General features: G+C 40.6%; 1 protein-coding gene across 24 annotated transcripts in view; it reads right to left on the reverse strand.

Moving 5' to 3' along the window:
- The window catches only part of FNBP1 (formin binding protein 1), a 144,325-nt gene that overhangs the window by 41,510 nt on the left and 81,507 nt on the right, over positions 1-21,308 (reverse strand). For all 24 annotated transcript variants that reach the window (XM_082695997.1, XM_082696010.1, XM_082696009.1 and 21 more), the window contains exons 5-6: positions 20,397-20,459; positions 19,880-19,984 (exon numbers count right to left, since the gene is read on the reverse strand). In XM_082695997.1, the coding sequence (XP_082552123.1) occupies positions 19,880-19,984; positions 20,397-20,459 (168 nt within the window). The remainder of the gene's footprint in view (positions 1-19,879; positions 19,985-20,396; positions 20,460-21,308) is intronic.

A 21,308-nucleotide genomic window follows, 5' to 3' on the forward strand; every position in this document is an offset into this window, starting at 1 on the left:
ACCAGCACATTACAACGATGCCCCATGGACAGCTGGCAAACTTGGTGATTCTCAGAGTAGCAGGAGCTCCAACCGCCAGCACACCCTTCCTTTGGCCACGGCCGGGTTAATGAGAAGCACACAGGCTTTGGCAGGGTGTGAGGAAGGAAGGGACCGCTAAATACTGTGACCTATTTTCTGGGTAGTTTTGAGACCCATAAAAGCAGCCACTGGTGGCCCCCAGCAGGGCTCCCTGCTCAGCGGGGAACCTGTTTCTCCCTCTCCCCCCCACCCCGCTTGTGTTCCCTCTCTCGCTGTGTCTCTGTCAAAAGAAATAAATAAAATCTTAAAAAATAAAAAACAAACAAATTAAAAAAAAAAAAAAAGCAAAAACCAGCAACTGGTAGAGAATCTCTAAAAACTCTATTTGGTTTACCGGATTTCTCTTTCGATTTGTCTGTAAAGATTATCTTCCCTAGTCCTTAACTCAGCGATTCTACTTCTGGGAAATTCATCCTCATGAAACCATTTTACTCGTTCATTCATTTTTATATTTATTTCCTTTTCAAGTCCTCTCCACACCCAACATGGGGCTCGAACTCACAAACTTCAAGATCAGGAGTTGTACGTCCCACCGACTGAGCCAGCCGGGCACCCCACTAATGAAATAAATTTTAAATGTTCATGAAAGATATCCAGCACAATATTATTTATAATAGACATAATTTGAAACAAATGCCCAGTAATGTCATTGGTTAAATATATCTCATACCCTGGCTAAGACACAGACTATTACAAAAAACTGTAGAAGAGTATTTAATGATAAGAGAAAGTGAAAGCTGTATGTGGTTTAAAAATTTTTTTTACGTTTCAAAAACAGTATTCATAGCATAATTTGATTATTATAAAAATAAAATATTAATAGTGATCACTGCTTCAAAGAGTGATTAAGGAATTCTATTTTGCCGGAAAGATTAGGTAAAGAAACAAATTCTAATGCTGAATTCCAGGAACTTAGAAACTGAAGAGATATGGCTCGCCTTTGAGATTCAAAAAAAGAAAGAAAGAAAGAAAAGAAAAAGAAAAAAAAAAGCTCTAAAAAGATAATGTAGTAGGAGGGATACTAACAAGGAAAGAGATGAAAGAGTTCTCTGTCTAGAGCAATGTTGTTGTATGATAAATGGCATTGTTTAAATTTCCCAGCAAACTGTTGAATTTAGTATACATTTTCAAATTCAAGACTAAGAATGCATTTAAAAATTCCTATTCAGATGGAGTGCTGGGAGTTTTTGTTGGAGCCTTCCAGGCCTGGGACTTGCCAAAACAATGAGTCTGTCTTTGATAAATTATAAAGGCAGCGAAAATACAAAACAGAGAAAAACTTCAAAATAAGTTAACCAAAGAAATATGCTTGAAATATTTCAGCAATTTCCTGATTTTTTTTTTCCTTAACAGTCTTACAACTTCTAGCCCCAGTATCGTAGGTTACTTTGGTGCACAGCCACTGAAACAGAAGGAGAGAACATGGGAAGATAGCAAGTGAGACCAGCATCTCAATCCCACATGGGCCATTCACTTGCTAAACAGTTTTAAGAAAAGGCCTTCTGTTCCCCTATACCCTGGTTGCCTCATTTGAAAAGTAGAAATTGAAATATCTATTTACTCAAGGTAAGTGACCATTTCTGCTAAAAGAGAAGCCAATGTTCATATTGTTCATCTTGAGGTTGGCAAAGCCCCAAGGTAGGCTGGTCAAAAATGCGGTATGAGCTCAGGGATCTTGGTAAAGTATAAATCATGGTCTCTAAGACTTGTCTCCCTTCTTTTTCCTGGTTTCTAGTGCACTGTCATTGGCAAGAGACTTGAGTTCTCAGTTGTGGTAGGGTAGAAATTGATGATCTCTTTCTCTTCTCCTTCTCCCCTTAATAGCTGCACTCCAGAATACCACACTCCTGAGGTTTCAGATACATATGGCTGAAAATGACAGTCTAGATTCTAGAAAGTTAATGCCCAAAGGATCACGGGATCTCTTATGGCTGTGGTGCTACGCTGAGGAACAAAAATACTGAAGGCAGTTCTGGAAAAGATCCATCCCTCAGAAGAGAGAAAAAATAGTCCTGTTACATTCCCCAGGGAGAGGAAAGAAATGCAAGCTTCCTGTTCTAAAGAAACCTGATGTTTGGTGGTAGGTTAGCAGCTAAACCATCTTTAGCACCCAAGTCACAACAGATGTTTAATCAGTAAGGTTTAATACTAAAAATCTTCCTTGTTTTTTTTAAGCTGGGTGACACTTAACAAAACTTCTTAGCGACCAGAGAAGTTAGCAAGGAAGCTTAAGGTCTCAGGCTGTGGGACAGAGTACAGGAAGCGCACCCTCGGTGAAACAAAATCTTAAACTTGCAAGTATTATACAGATTGCTCAAGAATTCTCAATCCAAGTAATTAATATAAAAATTAGTCCCAGGTTGTCTGGAAGAAACCAATGTAAGACCTTGCTGGGTTTCACATAATCCTGCTTTTATGAGATTCTCAGAAGAAAAAAAACAAACAAACAAACCATCCCTATTGAAGACACACTCATATGAAAAAGACAATAGTAATCATAGATGCACAAGGAAATAAACCACCGTGAGAGGTGATCCAATAAAGAGAAAAATTATCACCATAAGAACTTGAGGTAAAAGCACAATTTGGGAGAAAATAGAAAACAAAAATATTTAAATACTTATTTATTTAAGAGGGAGAGAGAGAGGAAGAGAAAGAGAGAAAGCACAAGGGGAGGGGCAGAGGGAGAGGGAGAGGAAGAAGGAGACTTCTTGCTGAGCAGGGAGTCCAACATGGGGCTCCATCCCAGCACCCTGGGATCGTGACCTGAGCCACTCAGGTGCCCACCCCTTATTTATTTATTGGGGGGGCAAGAATATTTAAAACAATTAAAGGAATAAAAGAAGCAATAGAGCTCACAAGAAAATAACATTGTAAAGATAAAGGATATCTGAGAAAGAACCAAATGGAATGCTAGGAAACAAAAAAATACAGTTATTGAAATTTTAAAATGTAATAGATGAGTTAAGTAACAGATAACTGAGAAGAATTCATGCAGTAGCTAAGAGATTTACACAAAATGTAAGATACAGAGATAAAGAAAGGAAGGAATGACAATGAAGCTGAGAAGCCTGTGGAATAAACAGAACAAGAAGTTTCATACACAGCTACTGGGAGTCCCAGGATCAACAATGGGGAAGAATGAAACACGGGCAACTTTTTAAGAGTTAACACCTGGAAGGTGTTCCTACATTTACAAAAGGAAAACAAAACAAAACAAAACCTCCCATTTGAAGGCCCAAGGAGAAAAACACGAAATAAAAAATTATATATATTCAACCATCATAGTGATGCTACAAAACACCAAAGGCAAAGGTAAGGTTTTAACAACTAGGGAAAGAAAGTCAAGTGTCTACAGAGGGATTGCAGTTAAGCAGACTGCCAGCTTCCCAAGAGGAATGGCCAGTGATAAAAGACGGTGGGATGATGTTTCAAAATATGCTGAGAGATAATAACCGGCAGCAGAGAATTCTACACCTAGCTAAACTATCACACTGGAGGGAAGACAAAATAAAGTTATTTCACATAATGAACTTACTGCTCACAAACCCTCATGGAAAAAGATAAAGTAAAACAACCTATCATCCAGGAAGGAGGGAATGTAATCCAGATAAGGGATCATATGTAAGAAGTAGCAGCACTGGGTCTGCCTTATATGTTTAGGCTGTGAGGACGGATGGTAGACAGATGGTGCCTGGACGTCCTAGTCCAGCACAATCCCTGCTTCTCCTCCCTGGCTCCCTGATACGGAGCCTCCTGTCAATTGCTATTCATCATTCTACGCCAACTCACTATCACCCGCGGAATTCCATAGGCAAGAACAGCAGTTAACAGTGGAGAGCTCATTTAACATGACCCAGTAGCGAAGCCATATGGTCCCCTGGCAAGAACTGACTCTGAGGTATAGAAATGTGCATCAGTCTTGGCTGTCCCATATCCAACAGGGCCATTTATGGCTAATGATAATTCCACAGCTTATAGCCTTACTCTTTTTATCTAGAGAGGGACAAAAGAATTCGGCCTTTTAGAAAATATAAAGCATCTTTCTAGTGTGAGTTTTTGGAGAAGGAGGTTCAACAGCATTTCATCAGGGTCACCTTCATTCTTCCATTTGGCTTTTCTTTTAATATCTGTCATAATCTGTTCTCATTTCATCTCCCCAGGAGATCCTGCTCAGCCCCCTGTCCCACCAGGCAGGTCAACACGGGCACCATGTTCCCCTCAGAGCCCTGCGTGGGGTTCTTTCCACTCAGTTGTTCTCTGTCTGGTCCATCTTTTCCATTTCTACTATACATTGTTCATCCTCACGCCCCAATTCCATCGTCATGCCTTTCTCAGCAACCTGTAATCTGCACAGAGCTTTTACAGATACGGAATCCATGAGCGGCTTTGAACTCCTGGTATTTGCCGCTCAGAGGGCTGGGTGATCTTACATACGATTTAGCTCATAAACCAATTTTTTAAAAACTGCTGTTGTTCTAATTACCTTCACGATGCAGGTGGGGACATGACATAGGATACCCTGTCTTATTCTCCAATGGACTCAAGTTTTCCTTGTCTGTCCATTTCGCCACTATTGGCTAACCAAGGCCCTCGTGATGGGTACCTATTATAATCCTATCGATGCTATGCATTATTTGTTCAGTAAATATTCTTGTGGAATGCCCACATGCCTAGAATGTGCAAAATATACTCGACCGATCTGCAGTAGGTTGAAGGAGAGAGAACGCAGGAGGAAGGAGCCAGAAGTAATCAAAAGAGAAGGACACAAATAGACAAAATACAGATGATGACAACAGTGTTGACCAACTGACTGTGGTCCAAAAACAGGCCTCTCCTTCTGTAGATCACATACTACTGAAACCCCCAGACAAGCCCCTGAGGTGCACAATCTTACCCTTATTTCATAGACTAGGAAACACGCTCAGTGATGAAGCAAACTGCCTTGTGCCAGTCCTTTAGTGTGTGGCGAAAACAAGACCCAAACCCACTTCTACCCAGTAGCAAGATTAAGAACAAGCTCTTGGCCAAGCAGGCCAGTCACTACGACTGCAAATGAAAAATGTCTTATTAAATGACGGGGCACCTGGGTGACTCATTCAGTTAAGCCACCAACCCTTGATTTTGGCTCTGGTCATGATCTCAGGGTTGTGAGATCAGGGTCTCAGTCGGGCTGTGCACGAAGCGTGGAGCCTGCGTGGGATTCTCTCTCTACCTCTCCCTCTGCCTCTATCCACCTGCCCCTCAAAATAAAATAGAATAAAATAAAAAAGTAAAATAAAATAAAAATATTTTATTGAGTTGGCATAGGAAAGCCTTTAGAACAGCGAGTGCAAAGGGTCTCACGCTACACACACATCAATAAGTGAGTATCATTTTTATGTATTTAATTCCTTTTTATTTTATATGCATATTCATATGCTCATATATAATATGAATATTTAGATTCATATCATTTTTATTTTTTGGAAGATTTTTATTTATTTATTTGACAGAGAGAAAGAGAGAGAGATCACAAGTAGGCAGACAGGCAGGCAGAGAGAGGGGGGGAAGCAGTCTCCCCACTGAGCAGACAGCCAGATGCAGGGCTTGATCCCAAGACCCTGAGATATGACTTGAGTCGAAGGCAGAGGCTTAACCCACTGAGCCACCCGGGGGCCCACATAGCATTTTTATTTAAGTCATCTTAATTGTCAGATCTGGGATAGGAGAATGACCTATTGTCTTAATGGGTTCTATTGCTATGTTGGCAGATTAACTTGGAGTTAGTCGATAGTTGATGCTTTCCAGAACACTAAAACAAGGCTATGGCAGATTCCCTTGTCAACATTTTAATGTAAATGAAATAACGCATACTGGAAATATTTCAATGAAGAGACTTTCTGAACTATTTCAACTCTACATAAATCCACTTTTGGTAGTACCTCCACCCTAGTATTCCTGACACACTTGAGATTTTGACATTTGACCCCCTTGTTTCTTTTTGGATGTTTATTGAACCAAACTCCATATATATATATATTTTAAGCTTAAAAACCACTTACTTCAGAAAAATGTAAGTGAAAATTACAGTTTACAATACAGAGATAGTAGCAATGGGTAGCCGACGAACTAAAACTTGGAGCTGAATAAAACTTGAATACTTTTTGTGTGGAACATTTAACTGTAGTAAATAATTGCATGTTTCAACATTCCTATCACAGACTCATTTTTTTTCCAAGTTTATTTATTAATTTATCTATTAATCGCTACACTGAATGTGAGGCTCGGACTCATGGCCTAGAGATCTGGGGTTGTACATTCTACCACCTGAGCCAGACAGGTGCCCCTACAAATTCATTTTTAATGGTAAAACTAACATGAATGCCACAGCCTTTAAAAACACACACACAGGGACGCCTGGGTGGCTCAGTTGGTTAAGCAGCTGCCTTTGGCTCAGGTCATGATCCCAGCGTCCTGGGATCGAGTCCCACATCGGGCTCCTTGCTCAGCAGGGAGCCTGCTTCTCCCTCTGCCTCTGCCTGCCATTCTGTCTGCCTGTGCTCGCTCTCTCTCCCTCTCTCTCTCTGATAAATAAATAAAATCTTAAAAAAAAAAAAACCACACACACACACACACACACACACAAAACTCATCCTACTAATATTCACTTATGACACAGATCGAAGTTATGTCCCATTTCTAAATATAATTACATTTACTCCGCATCTAATAATTCGAGAAAATTTCCATTAAATTCCATTTCCCGTGAGAAGCATTAAGAGGAAAACATATCCATCACCACCCGGGACAAATATTAAGAATGGAAACAACCAAAACCATTCAGGCTGTTCATTTAATACAGGCAACCTGGGAGAAAATAAACACAGAATGTAAACTCTACAGATAGAGACATAAACAAGAGAGTAACAAAGGTGTTTTCTCTAGAATCTTTGATCTGAACACTGATCCACTTATAGCAACAATACCCGTCTTTGAGAGTTGCTTTGAAATCGTACATTTTTCTCTCGTTGTAAGTAAAAAAGCATCTTAAACCAAAAGATCAAGCTGCAGTTGCAAAATGTATTTCCTGCGTTCAAACCAACCACTTCCTCTTTCAAAATAATTTTTTTGTTGTTTTCTAAATTGTTACAGTGAACCATTCCTTCAGATAACCAGTGAGATGTCTGATATGAAACAAATTTGGGGAAACACTCAAGATATCACCATGTTCAATAAAGATGTCAAACCTCATAGTTACAGCAAGGGCAGTGAAAAAATTTAATAGTACAATTCCTTATACGTACAATGACTAAAGTAGTCATCTTGCAAGAGACTGTTTCCCCAAATGGTAAAAAAATTTAACACTCTGGTCTTCATCCGGTTTCAGTTAGAACACAAGCAAGCCTGCCCTGTCGGGGCTTACGAGAGCCCTCAACACAGCTTCCAGCTCAAGAAACCTTCCCCAGCTGCTACCATTCGTTTGTTTTACTGAGAGAATTATCAAACTGATCATCACTCGAAGTAAATGCCTTCATTCTTATGTACAATTAGCATGGATTATTATTTTGTTTTTCTCTTTAAAATATTCTATTATGTAACCTAGGATATAAAGAAAGAGCCCATGTGTATTTTTATTATAATTAGAAACATGAAGTTTTATCCCAACTCCTTACAATTCTACCTTCATTCATAAGTGGCTCAGAATTTCCTAATCTACCTCGTTATAGGGACATCTCTGTAGAATTTAAAGCCTAGAACGCTTACGGGCATGTCATTTAGAAGCCATAATATTACACGGAAATGTAAATGCAAACTCCCTGAGAAACTGATCCGCTCTTCCGAGTGCTGATGGTCAGGATTTGAATTTAATTTAACTTTTAAAACATTCCCTCAAATCAGGTTATATAACAACACTCACGAGTATGCCCAGTAAGGAAGCCTCTCCCATTATACAGAGAATTCCTCTGGTTAGTCAATATTCAGAATTGGAATGAATTTGAATAAAGAAGTCATGTTAACTGTTTCATGGCAAGCAGCTGCCTATAAAATTTAGATGCTGGCAGGGGAAGATTCATACAAGATTAACGAAGCTGGACCTATGAGGAGGAGAAACTGACAACCAGAGTTTAAAAACATAACTTGAACTCACTAACGATTACTGTAGCTACTTGTAACCACTAACTGCAGTTTTTGTTAAACAATATCCTATTTTGCATTTAGAAATTATGTAAGAGCCAACAGTCACAAGGCAAGGGCGAATTAGAGAAAGGGAATTATTCATTGCCTGACATGGATGAACTCCGTGTACGGCATGCATTTAGAAAACACTGTTCTCTCTGTTCAGAAATATTAGTTCACATTCCATTCATTTTGATAACCTTTTCCTTTTTCATCCCAACACCACACTAACCAAATGTGGGTCTATCAGAATGCAGAGATTAGGAACTGCTCTTCACTGAAGTCTGTCTGGGTTGTTATTTTTCCAAAGCAGAGTGACAGATAAAACCCGACTATAAAGGCTTTGTCACCAAAATGCTACTGAAGAGGCGCAATGGGAAAATTCACAAAAAGGAGAGCGGAGTACCAGGAAGAAAATGAAAGGCAAGCTCCTTAAAGTCAAGGAATGTGTGCTTATGTGCTGGTGTTCGTTCCCTCCCCACAACTGGGCAGCACACAGTCGGCAGATAATGGGTCAGGGGATGAACAGTGAATGAGATCACTTTGCAATTTAGGAATCCTACAACCTGTTCAATATTTCTTGAAAACGAGACTGAGACCATGAAGTCATGATTCCAGTAGAATTCCCTAAAATTTAAAAAAGCAAAAATAGGTATAGGATAACTCCATGTGAAAACAGAAATAGACAACTTCAGAATTTGGTTGGGTAAAAAGCTGTACCAAGGAGAAGCAAAGTGCAAGAAAAGAATTAGTAGAAACATTGTTATAAACCAAGGGCGCCTGGGTGGCTCGGTGGGTTAGAGCCTCTGGCCTTCAGCTCGGATCATGATCCCAGGGTCCTGGAATCGAGAGCCATATGGGGCTCCCTGCTCGGCGAGGAGCCTGCTTCCCTATCTCTCTCTCTGCCTGCCTCTCTGCCTACTTGTGGTCTGTCTGTCAAATAAATAAATAAATAAAAATCTTTTAAAAACCCCAACTGTATGGAGAGTTACTTAAAATTCTGAGTCTCCCAAAGTAATCCCCAAACTACATAAAGGTTGAAATATGGACTCTATGAAAAAGGAATCTGTTGCCCATTTGTCTACATTCTATGCTCTAAACCTGGAACAAAAGGGAAACTAGATGGAAAAATGGTCCTTTGGCACCAAGTCAGCTCTGATGGCACTGCGCTTCTGAGAGATGGAACCAGCAAAAGACAGGCTCTCTGTACTACTAAGCATGATCCTTAAAAATGTGTGACTTGAAAACAATAATATTCCAGTTGTCTAGGCTTTTCCACTGCACAACAATATTTTGACAGCAATGACGAGAACTGTAAGATAAAGCATCACCCACCTATCAGTTAAAGGCACATCAAAAGGCTTTACTGGGTAAGTAAAGATTTTTTATTTTTTTTAAGATTTTATTTTATTTGACAGACAGAGATCACAAGTAGGCAGAGAGGCAGGCAGAGAGAGGAAGGAAGCAGGCTCCCTGCTAAGCAGAGAGTCCAATATGGGGCTCGATCCCAGGACCCTGGGATCAGGACCTGAGCTGAAGGCAGAGGCTTTCACCCACTGAGACACCCAGGCACCCCAGGAAAGATATTTTAAACAGAAAACAAAAAGTACCAATCTTTTAAAAAAATATATACTGGCAAATTGGACTTTATTAAAATTAGTAAGTTGTATTCATTAAAAGAAGCCAGACATAGCCTGACCTGCCTTCGGCTCAGGTCATCATCCCAGGGTCCTGGGATCGAGCCCCATATCGGGCTCCCTACCCTGCGGGAAGCCTGCTTCTCCCTCTCCCTCTTCCCCTGCTTCTGTTCCCTCTTTCACTGTGTTTCTCTCTGTCAAATAAATAAATAAATATAATCTTAAAAAAAAAAAAAGCCAGACATAAAAATATATTGTATAATTATAAACATACCTATGAACATATGTCTAATCACATATAAATACACACTTATAAAGAATACCTGTATACCAAAAGGAAGAAAATCTATTTTATTTGTTTATTTTAAGATTTAATTTATTTATTTGACAGAGAGAGAGAGAGAAAGAGCATGAGCGGGCGGGAGAGGGACAGTGGGGGAGGGAGAAGCAGACTCCCCACTGAGCAGGGAGCCCAATGTGGGGCTCGATCCCAGAACCCTGAGATCATGACCCAAGCAGAACGAAGACATTAGCGGACTGAGCCACCCAGGCGTCCTGATAATCTGTTTTTAAAATGAGCAGAGGACTGGGTCACTTCACAAGAGAGGTTATTCACGTGGTTCCACAAATGCTCAACATCGTTCTTTATCCAGAAAATGCAAGCGCCAATTAAAACCATGAAAGATTCCACTCCACACTCACCCAAAGGCTCAAGTAAAAAGATCAACAGACACCTCTTGTTGGTGAGGACGAGGGACAATCCCCTAGAGGAGTGTCCGTCGATGCGACTACCTCATCAATGTCTTTGACATCCTGCCAGAGCCAGGTACGCACCCATGACCCAGGACGCCACACCCAAGAAAAGTGAGAGACCAGGTCCACCAACAGCCATGTATAAAAATGTCCACGGCAGCTTCTTCCTTAACTTAGCCTCAGTCTGGAAGCAATCCAAATGCCCACCAAGAGGAGAACAGATACACAGCTTGTGGTATGCCCATACAGCACGCCACATGGGATTCACAAAAGGGCAACACAAGCTATGACCATACGCAACAAACATATGCATCCCACAAACATATTGAGTCAGAGGAGCCAGACAGAAGAACATGTGTTGAGTAATTCGTCCGAAGAACAGAGGCAGGCTAAACTAATGTATGATAGAGGTCAGAATAATAGTTACCTTTGGGGTGGGGGAGTGTTCAACGGAGCCTGTTGGGGTTCTAAAAACGTCCCCTATGTTAGGTGGTGGTGCATGATTTCACGTATATGTGAAAACTCACGGAGCTGTCCACTTACGATGTGGCCGCTTTACTAAATTCACCTCACTAAAAAACGTTTTTTCTAAAGTAAGCTCTATGCCCAAAGTGGGGCTTGAACTCATGACCCTGAGATCAAGACTTGCACGCTCTACCAAGGGAGCCAGCCAGGTGCCCCCAATAAAAACAACAGTAATTATTTTAGATGTTCTAGAAGGACATGTATCAAGCTGCAAGAGTGATCACCTCTGAGGAGGACCTGGAAAGGGGGGAGGTGCGACAGCACAGAATATTCTCACCTTCTCCTCATTATTATTTTATAAGAGACCCTATATTTGAGTAAGATATATGGTTTGATTTTCCCATGTTCCCTTGGAGTACTTGGACTTCTCAGTATTACCAAAGAGATGATAAGGGCTATATTTTCCAACACATTAAAAGGGAGGAAGAAAGGGTCTGGTTTTACCTTCAATTTAAGCACATGGGTCATGAGCCCCAGGATGACCTATTCAAACTAACATATACTGGTCCTTTTGCAAATCCAGATCCCCTGATTCCCATTCACTAGAACCCATGTTAAGTCCTGACGTTCAAAACTTTCTGACAGCTGCATCATGGCAAGAGAAAAGAGACTGCATACTTCCTTGAGTTTCATCACCAGTAAAATCCATTCCATTGAGCTATTTCCTCCCCTCATCGTTCCTCTGAGGAACATGGCCAGCCTCACAACATCCAAATCTATTCATCTGCCCAAAGACAAAAACTAACACTTTTTTTCTATTTTATAAATATAAATATAAATTTATTTTTAGTTAAACTGGGTGCCTCAAGGACAACAAAAACCCTCTTGTAAGCAAATTATCTGGGCACACACGGACACTGGGCACAAAGCGAGAGTCTATAGATGCTGCACACGGACTTGGACAGATTTAGATGATCTGAACACAGCGCTTATGAAAAGTGTGGGGCATTTAAATTTTAAGAAAAGAAGAAAATCAGGCTCAAACCCAGATCCTCAGTACTAGTTTGGAAAAGATGCATCCCTTCTCCTGTAATCATCACACCCAAACGTAATTTAGACAAGTCCATTCTGCTGATAGTGGGAAGGGTTAACCCAGTCCCAGGGTTCCCAGTGCCGCAGAGCCGACTGCTGCACGAGAGCCTGAGTTATTTCCAAGACCACTGGATAATTTAATCATTTGTGGAAACTGGGGGAAAAGACATTTATATTAGATTCAAAGACTGTCAGAAGTCACAATGGGTAATTACATTATGTAGCAAGAAGAACTGAAACACTGTATCTTTTCAGCTTGATACTGAGGAGGCTTCGCCACCACCAAAAAACAAAGTAGGGATATAACAGTCAAACCGCTGTTTGTTTGGGGAAATTACAGTGCTCCAAGTCACACTCTCAGGCAAAAGAACTTATGAATTCCAATGTTTTGACACTGCTTTACCTGCTCCAATGTTGGGATGCTAAAATCCGGTAACCGATCATATCCTTAGAGAGAAGGTAAGTGGTACTTGCATAAAAATAACAAAATGATGCTCTCGGGATACAAAAACACAATATATCCTTGGAAAAAGTAAAAGAGTCAAGGAGAACAAGTCAATCTGGCCAGGACCTATCAGAAAGTCCTAAAGCCGTAACTGGACCCAGCAATAGCACTTTCGATAACAAACTTGGGTCTGACCTGAGGGAGATAAACAAAGGGAAAAAAATCATCATGGAAATTTCTGAACCACACAAAGGGCCAGAACTCACACAGCATGTGTGGATCTCAAACCTCCAGTTGGAAATTTAGATTGACGCAGTCTTGGCTGGCGAGTGACCCAAGGGAATGCCAGCTCCCTGGAGAACTCACTTTAACCTTGGCCACAGATAAAATCCCAAGGAACGCATATCCATAATCACACAATCTGTTCTATACCTCACATGTTTTTCTGCTGTGGTTTTTACCTTTTTATAGGACTGAAATATAGGACCATGACATTGGTGTAACATGAAAGCCCTTTCTTTGCGCAGTTTTCACAGTATGTTAATGTTAACTGGGAAGCTATTTACCCTAGTGTGAAAACAATGGATGATACCAAAAACTCCAGCATGGATCAGATTTTTTCATTTTGACCCAAGTAGTCTCATCATATGTGAATTCCCCCAAGAAACTACATGTCTGAGGCCTTAATACTCTGAAAGACTCACGTCTTAAAGGACAAGGGTTGTGGTGCTCGATACAGATGCCTAGTTTTACTAGGGCTGTTGTTATGTTGGTGGTCTGGTTACAAAGTTCTGTCACTGTTAACTGATCTGTTTCTAAGCCTATTTTCCCCCAGAAGCCCAGTTCGGTTTTTTCAGCCGTGACTTTACAGAACATAAGTTTTGTAGCAATGCATTTATGACATTATAGCAGAAATGTATGTATCACAGAAACACACAAGGAAATAAGTCACCATGAGCAAGTCAGCAGAAACAACAAATTGAAGAATCAATACACAAAGATGTAGACACTGAAATTCATTAAATAGGGAATATAAAATCGGTATATTAAATATGTTTCAAGAAGTAAAATATGACAAAGTCACAAGAAAATAACAAAAAGACTACACAGATTTTAAAGAGAGTCTAAAGGTGGGGCGCCTAGGTGGCTCAGTGGGTTAAGCCGCTGCCTTCGGCTCGGGTCATGATCCCAGGGTCCTGGGATCGAGCCCCGCGTCGGGCTCTCTGCTCGGCAGGGAGCCTGCTTCCTCCTCTCTCTCTGCCTGCCTCTCTGCCTGCTTGTGATCTCTGTCAAATAAATAAATAAAATCTTAAAAAAAAAAAAAAAGAGAGTCTAAAGGAACTTCTAGAAGTGAAAATGTAACAACTTCTATCTTCATCCATCTTCAGTGGATGTATTAAACCACAGATTAGACACAGCTTAAGAGAGAATTAGTGACATGAAAATTCTAATGTGAAGGAATTACATGCAGCATAGCAGAGAAAGACAAAAAGATGAGAAACAGAAATAGAGCTTAACAGGCAGAGAAGATACAGAGTAGAATCCTGCTTGTAGAATCTATAGAGTAAAATTTACCCTGCACCTAATAATCAGAGTTCCAGATGAACTAGCAGAATGGTAGCTAGACACGCATGGGAAAGCTCCAACCAGGAGCCAATAAACTCACCAAGTCAAAAAAAGAGAAAAAAGAAATTTTCAGCTAGATACATTACAGTAAAATTTCAGTGAAGAACTAAGACCCCCACCCCCCAAAAAAATCTCCATAGTTACCACGAAGAAAGGGCGTTATCTTCAAGGGATTAACAGTTAGGCTGGCTTCTCCCCCTCTACAACTTAACACAAAAGACAGCCATAAGATGGTAGAATTAAGTTCCTCCTCTAGGTATAATACAATCGCCCTAGGAGTCTATACATGGAGAAATCATCTTTCAAGGATGAGAGTAGCAATCATCCCAAACAAACAAAAACTGAGATTTTACTGTAATAAATTTCTGCTAAAGGCACCTCCAAAGGATGTCCTTTGGGAAGAAGGAATAAGATCTCAGATACAAAAAGAATGGTGAACAAAGAAAGTAGAAAGCATACTTACAGGACTGTGTAAAATTATGAAAGCCTAACTTGTATAATAGAACCCCAGAGACTCAAAAACTGCAATGACCCAAGAATAGTTTGGGAAAACATTAGTAAAGATTCCAAATTACTTTGTAGTTTAGATTTAATACGTACGTTAAAATATCTAGGCTAACCAATAAAAGCACAGAAAGAGAATAGATCATCTCCAATCTTTCGTATAGGCAAAAGATGGAGTGAGGAAAGTGAAACAAGACCAAAACGTCAAAACTGAAGAAGGCAAGAAGTGTCAGAGCAAGAGGTGAGGGAATGCAGAGAGAGAGATACAAAGAGAAAACAAGACAAGATGGTATATATGAACCCAAACTTTCTCTAGGGAAAAGGAAAAGACCATTGGGCTGGATGAAAAAGAAATCGAGTCATGTGCCATTTCTGAGTGACCCATCCAAATACAAGGACAAAGAAGCAGGTAGAGTAACAGAGTAATAGAGAGAAAGTTTGGGAAAGATCTGCCAGGCACATACTAGCCCAGAGAGCTGCTAAGTATCAGGCGAAACAGACTTCAAGGTATAAAACGTAAGGGTAGAAAGAAGTTCACTACACATGGATGAAAAGTCAAAACACACTGAAGATACTACAATTCTAAAATTTACTTATTTATTTATGTGTTAAAAGCTTTTTTAAAAAATTTAATTTTTTTAAGTAATCTCCACACCCAACATGGGCTCAAACTCACGCCCCCAAGATCAAGAGTCACCTGCTCTACCCACTGAGCCAGTGAGCAGCCCTAAAGTTAATATTTTCCTAAAGTAACTTTACAATGGAAGAAAAAAATGAGAGAAAATGACAGCTCTTCCACTGCCATCATCAGGATGGTTAACTTGGGGATTACCGACCATGGCAGTAAACGGCTTTGAGTCCCCCGTATGTACTGACCCTGTTAATCCTCCCGTCAATCCTGTTCTGTGTTCCCTTTTGACAAACAGGAAAAGTAAAGCACAGAGAAGTAACAGATCTCTCTCAAAAAATGATACAACACATGGCAGAAAACAACAACAGAACTTCACGATGGGAAGATTTGCGTGACATCATCGGCAAGTTGGATCTGATGAAAATACATAGAGATGGGTAATACATGTTCTTTTCAACTACTTCCAGAACGCCTATAAAAGCGGACCATGTACTGGGCCATAAAACAAGTCTCAACAAACACCCAAGACTCAAACTCAGACTTCCTAGAATGATGATGCAATGAAATTACAGAAATCCATACTGAAAAGATAAGTTTACATGTTCATATAATTGAAAATTTTTATTTCTTTTAAAGATTATATATAGGGGTGCCTGGGTGGCTCAGTGGGTTAAAGCCTCTGCCTTTGGCTCAGGTCATGATCTCAGGGTCCTGGGATCGAGCCCCACATCCTGCTCTCTGATCAGCAGGGAGCCTGCTTCACCCCCTCTCTCTGCCTGATTTTCTGCCTGCTTGTGATCTCTCTCTCGTCAAGTAAATAAATAAAATCTTAAAAAAAAAAAAAGATTATATATATTTATTTAAGTGAGAGCGGGAGAGACCTGAGCGGGGTGCGAGGGGTAGAAGGAGAAGGAGAAGCTGAGCAGGGAAGCCCACACGGGGCTTGATCCTAGGACCCTGGGATCATGACCCGAGCCCAAGGCAGGCACTTAACTGACTGAGCTACCCAGCCACCCACAATTGGAAATTTTTATACAGGCTTCCAAATAAATCACAGGAGAGATTCAATAGTAATGGAAACAAACAACAGTAGTACTCCATACCAAAATATGTGGGTTGCGGATAAAATTGTACGGAAGTGAGAAATGTGTTTTTTTTTTTTTTTTTTTAAGGAGATTCAATGTAGGGCTTGAACTCACGACCCTGAGATCAAGACCTGAGCAGAGATCAAGAGTCGGACGTTTAACCCGCGGAGCTACTGAGGCGCCCTGAGAAATGTGTCACTTAAATGCTCAAACGGAAATGAGGTGGGCAAGAAGAAAGAAATCTCTGAAAAGGCAAGAGAATTATTTCCAAAGAGGAAGGCAAAGAAGAAAAAGAAATGAAATGAAACAGAAAATTAAAAAAGACAAGGGAAGCTCCACAACAATAAATTTGGGGTTCTTGAAAATGTGAATAAAAATGATTTCAGAAACCTGATCCTCCAAGAGAAAATGGTATAAATAAGCAATACTGGGAGTCAATAAAGGGGGGAACACAACCACATAGGCAGCAAACAGTAAGGTGAGAGAATATTACAGGCAACTTTAAGGCAATAAATTTGAAAGCTTAGGATGAAGTGGGTTTATGTTTAGAAAAATAACAACCCACAGTATCGACCAAAGAGGAAGCGGACGACGACGATGAAGGTATCGACTCAGTAGTTAGAGACTTTCCCACAGTGAAGTATTACAAAACAGTCAATAACCAATTAATTTCAATTCACATGTATTATTTCAGAGAAGAGAAAAAAAAGCAACACTCTGAAACTACTAAGTAAAGCCAACTAGGAGGGACAAGAAACATTACAGATCAATTTCAGTGGGCACAGATTCAAGCCGCTTCAGTAAAATAGTAACAAAACAGATTCAGATCAAGTATTTTAAAAACCCCATCACCCCCTAGCTGGATTTGTCACAGGAATGCTAATTTGGTTCAATATAAGAAAACTGACTCATGTAGTCTATCACATTAACAGATTAAAGGAAGCAGAAAAAGTATTGGCTGGTATTGAATATCAAGTCAAGTTGGAAAAAAACCTCCTGACAACAAAGGAAAAGAAGGGACTCCCTGAGCTTGTTAAGGGTTTATTAAAATCGTGCACTAATTAATGGAGAAACATTTAAAGTACTCTCTTCATTATTGGAATCCAGATAAGAAGGGCCACAACGGCTGTTCCTGTCTCCATAATGATGGTCACTGCCAACAGAGCAAGATAAGAAAAAAAAAAAAAAGCCATAAGGATTGAAAAAGAAATTTGCTGGGATACGACTATCTCTAAGAAAGAACAAACAAACAAAAACCGAAAAAAAAAAACAAAGTGGAAATAAAAAAGAGAGTTTAGCAAGGCATCTGCCTCTAACCTGAATTCATAAAAGTGTTCTTTTTTTTTTTTTTTAATTTTATTTATTTATTTGACAGACAGAGATCACAAGTAGAGAGGCAGCGGGTGGAGGTAACAGGCTCCCCGCTGAGCAGAGAGCGCCATGTGGGGCTCGATCCCAGGACCCTGGGATCATGACAGGAGCCAAAGGCAGAGGCTTTAATCCACTGAGCCACCCAGGCGCCCCAAAGTCACGTGTTCTATACTCCATGTGAATTAAGTAAAAAAACACAATAGTGGATAAAAAAAATCAAGTCCAAAGAAAATAAATGAAAGTATGATTTTGGTTATATAATGATGGAAAAGAGACAAAATTATAAATATTACTCCTTGGAAATAGATATACCTGTGGTAAAGCTGGGACAATAAAGCAAGGAGGCGATTAACACCAAATTAAGGAAAAAATACCCCTGTAGGGAGGGGACCAGGAGCAGGAAGTTAGGGACAGACTTCCAAGGCATGAGTAAGATTTTTCTTCTTAAGCTAGCTTGTAGATTACAAGTATTCTTTTGGCTCCTATTCTTTACACTGTACTTATATAATATACATTATTTTGAAAGGTAAACTACCTTTTATTAATAATAGTTGAATGTTTTATTCTTTTTTTTCCCTTCAGCTGTTTGCAGTTTCAGGTATTTCTGTAATCAGCATGGGCAGCTTTTATATTAAGGCAAGGTCATAAAAGTAGGGGCGCCTGGGTGGCTCAGTAGGTTAAGTGTCTGCCTTTGGCTCAGGTCATGATCCCAGGGTCCTGGGTCTTAGCTCTGTATCAGGTTCTCTGCTCAGAGAGAAGCCTGGTTCTTCCTCTCCCTCTGCCACTCCCCCTGCTTGTGCTCCCTTACTCTCTCGCTCAGTCAAATAAATAAAATCTTCATTAAAAAAAGAAAAGAAAAGTCATAAAAGTAATCTTTTAAAAAAAGGTCGAATAAAAATCACTCTGATTTTACATTTAGGTAGTAAAATATTTTATAAAGAATGCATACCTTTACAACATTTAGCCCCAAATGATTTTTTTGATCAACTCTGGATCAATCTATTTTATCTGAGTCACATTTTCATCTTTCGGGGAGCTGGCTCTTTCTTAGGAATTTACAACAAATGAATGGTGATTTATGGTCACTTTACCAGCACATTAATATATCTCTCAGGAAAGTATCCCCACTCCTGCTCAGAGACATTGGTGTGCACTTAAATATATTAGGTCATTATCGAGGAAGCCATGCTAACATGTACCGAAGCTTTAAGCAAGGAATCTGGCAGACTTGGACAAATAACTAAGTAATCCACACTATTTTCCAACTAAACTCATCTCCCACGAATCTGGCAAGAGTGAAAGAAATCTATGAAGACGCTGTGCCTCTTTCTACGTAAAACATGACGCTGCAGACGCCCAGACAGCCCCAGGCAGCCGTGGGATGAATACAGTCCTTTAACAGTCTAATGCTGTTTACACTGTATTGATGACTTTTAGAAAAAGAAAACTCAGCTTCTAGGGAAAAACAGATAGGGAACCACAAGCAGGTACAGTATGAACTTCACCACATTCCGAACTGCGACGCAAGTCCACTTAGAGAAGAGCCCTTGAGGGACGCCCAGGATGCAACCCGCTAAGAACCTGAATGAATCACCTAGAAAATCAGGCCAGCCTGTGCGTCCCTTTATCTCCCCAACGGAAGCATTAGAAGCAGCAGAGCTCTTCCAGATGGCGCAGAACCGGTCTGCTCTGGCTTTTAAAGGGGTTGACTTTTTCTTTGAAAAGCCATTAAGAGAAAGCCACAGCCTCCGGAAACCACGCTCCCCACCCCCCATGAGCCACTCCTAAATCTCCTGTCTTCATCCTGGGGACGACACAAGTCTACAACCTGCTCCAATCACAACACTGGAGACTCCCCAGAAGTCAGCTTCTGGTTCCCACAACCCGTGACACAAAATGCTACCAGCTGATCCCAGGCTGAGTGGCCTGTAGTGGGGACATCAGAAAGGAGAGCTTGGGGACTGGCAGCCCGGAGGAGCGGTGACAGACATCAGAGGAAGGGAAAGGCCAGAGCTCACGACCACCTTACCTTTTCCACATCTGCTTTGGTGACATTGATGTCAGCGTCCATCTTCTCAAAGTACTGCTGCGCCCTGTCTGCCTCTTTGCAGTCACGTTCAAAGCGTCTTTTACTCTGAAAGCAGAGGCAAGTGGTGACAGGGAGCAGTTGGGAATGAAACCATAAGATTCCTATGAGAACGTATCATTTTGTCTCAATCACCCAAAGAGCTTTCTCCTCTAAGCTGCTTGGTTATATATACATCCGAAAGTCAAAGAGCTCTTCTAAAATCTGCATTTATTTCCACCCCAGCTTTCTAACCTTTATACTTTCCATAGGAGTTTTTAGAATCACTTTGCTTGAGCTCTTTGGGCTCCACACTTTAGTCTCAATCATGGTGTCTAGAGATAAAGGTGATTCAAAATGGAGAAGATTTCTAAAGGCCTCCATCCCTTTGGTGTTTTTGTTCTGCACTTACGGATCGATGCAAGCTCACATTCAAATCGAAAGTCTACAGGCATTTCTCCAGTGTCTGCTGTGCACTTACTGATTCGAGTTGTTTCCAGCAGATCTCTATGTGCTGCTGTGCCTTCCGCCCGTCGTGAAAGTACTGGAAACAGAAAACACGTGGGGATTAGCACCCTCTTTGTCATACTCATACTCGTACGTGAGAAAAAGATCCATCCGCCTAAAATCATATTTCATTTTTTTAAAGTGGTCTCCATGCCCAACGTGGGGCTTGAACTCAGGCCCCTGAGATCAAGAGTCATGTGCACTAACGGCCGAGCCAGCCAGGCACCCCCTCCTCCCCAATCATACTGAAATACTATCTAGCACGTGCACGCCAAAGAAAGGAAAGGGTTAAAAAATAAAGAGGAAGTGAACACACAAACGGTCAGAGTTCCCTTTAAAACTTCAGGTATGATAATACTGAATTCTAAGACCTACATACAGCACTTGGAAAAAGACAGCAATGTTTGTTAAGACATATTCATTTTTAATTGCTTTGAGAAGGAACTCATGTAGCTCACGATCCATCCACTTAAGTTGTACAATTCACCGCCCTTTGCTGTAATCACAGAATTACGCAACCATGATCACAATCAATTTGAGAATTCTTTTTTATCCTCCAAAAAGAGAGCCCGGACCTCTGAGCCGTCATCTTCCCACCAGCCCTAGGCAACCACTACTCCACTTTCCGTCTTTATAAATTTGCCTGTTCTGGGTTATTTCCTGTGAATGGACTTATACAATATGAGTTCCTTCTGTGACTGACGTGATATTTCCATTAGGACGTAATGTCCACTCAGCAGGATGTCTTCAAGGTTCATCCGTGTTGTCACGTGTATCTGCACTTTATCTCTCTTTACTGCCAAGTGACATAGTGACATTCCATTGTCTGGACATATATAAACATTTTGTTTATCCTTTCACAATCGATAAACACTGGGGTTTTCCC

Source organism: Mustela nivalis, assembly GCF_964662115.1.
Source record: "Mustela nivalis genome assembly, chromosome: 13".
Taxonomy (NCBI): Eukaryota; Metazoa; Chordata; class Mammalia; order Carnivora; family Mustelidae; genus Mustela; species Mustela nivalis.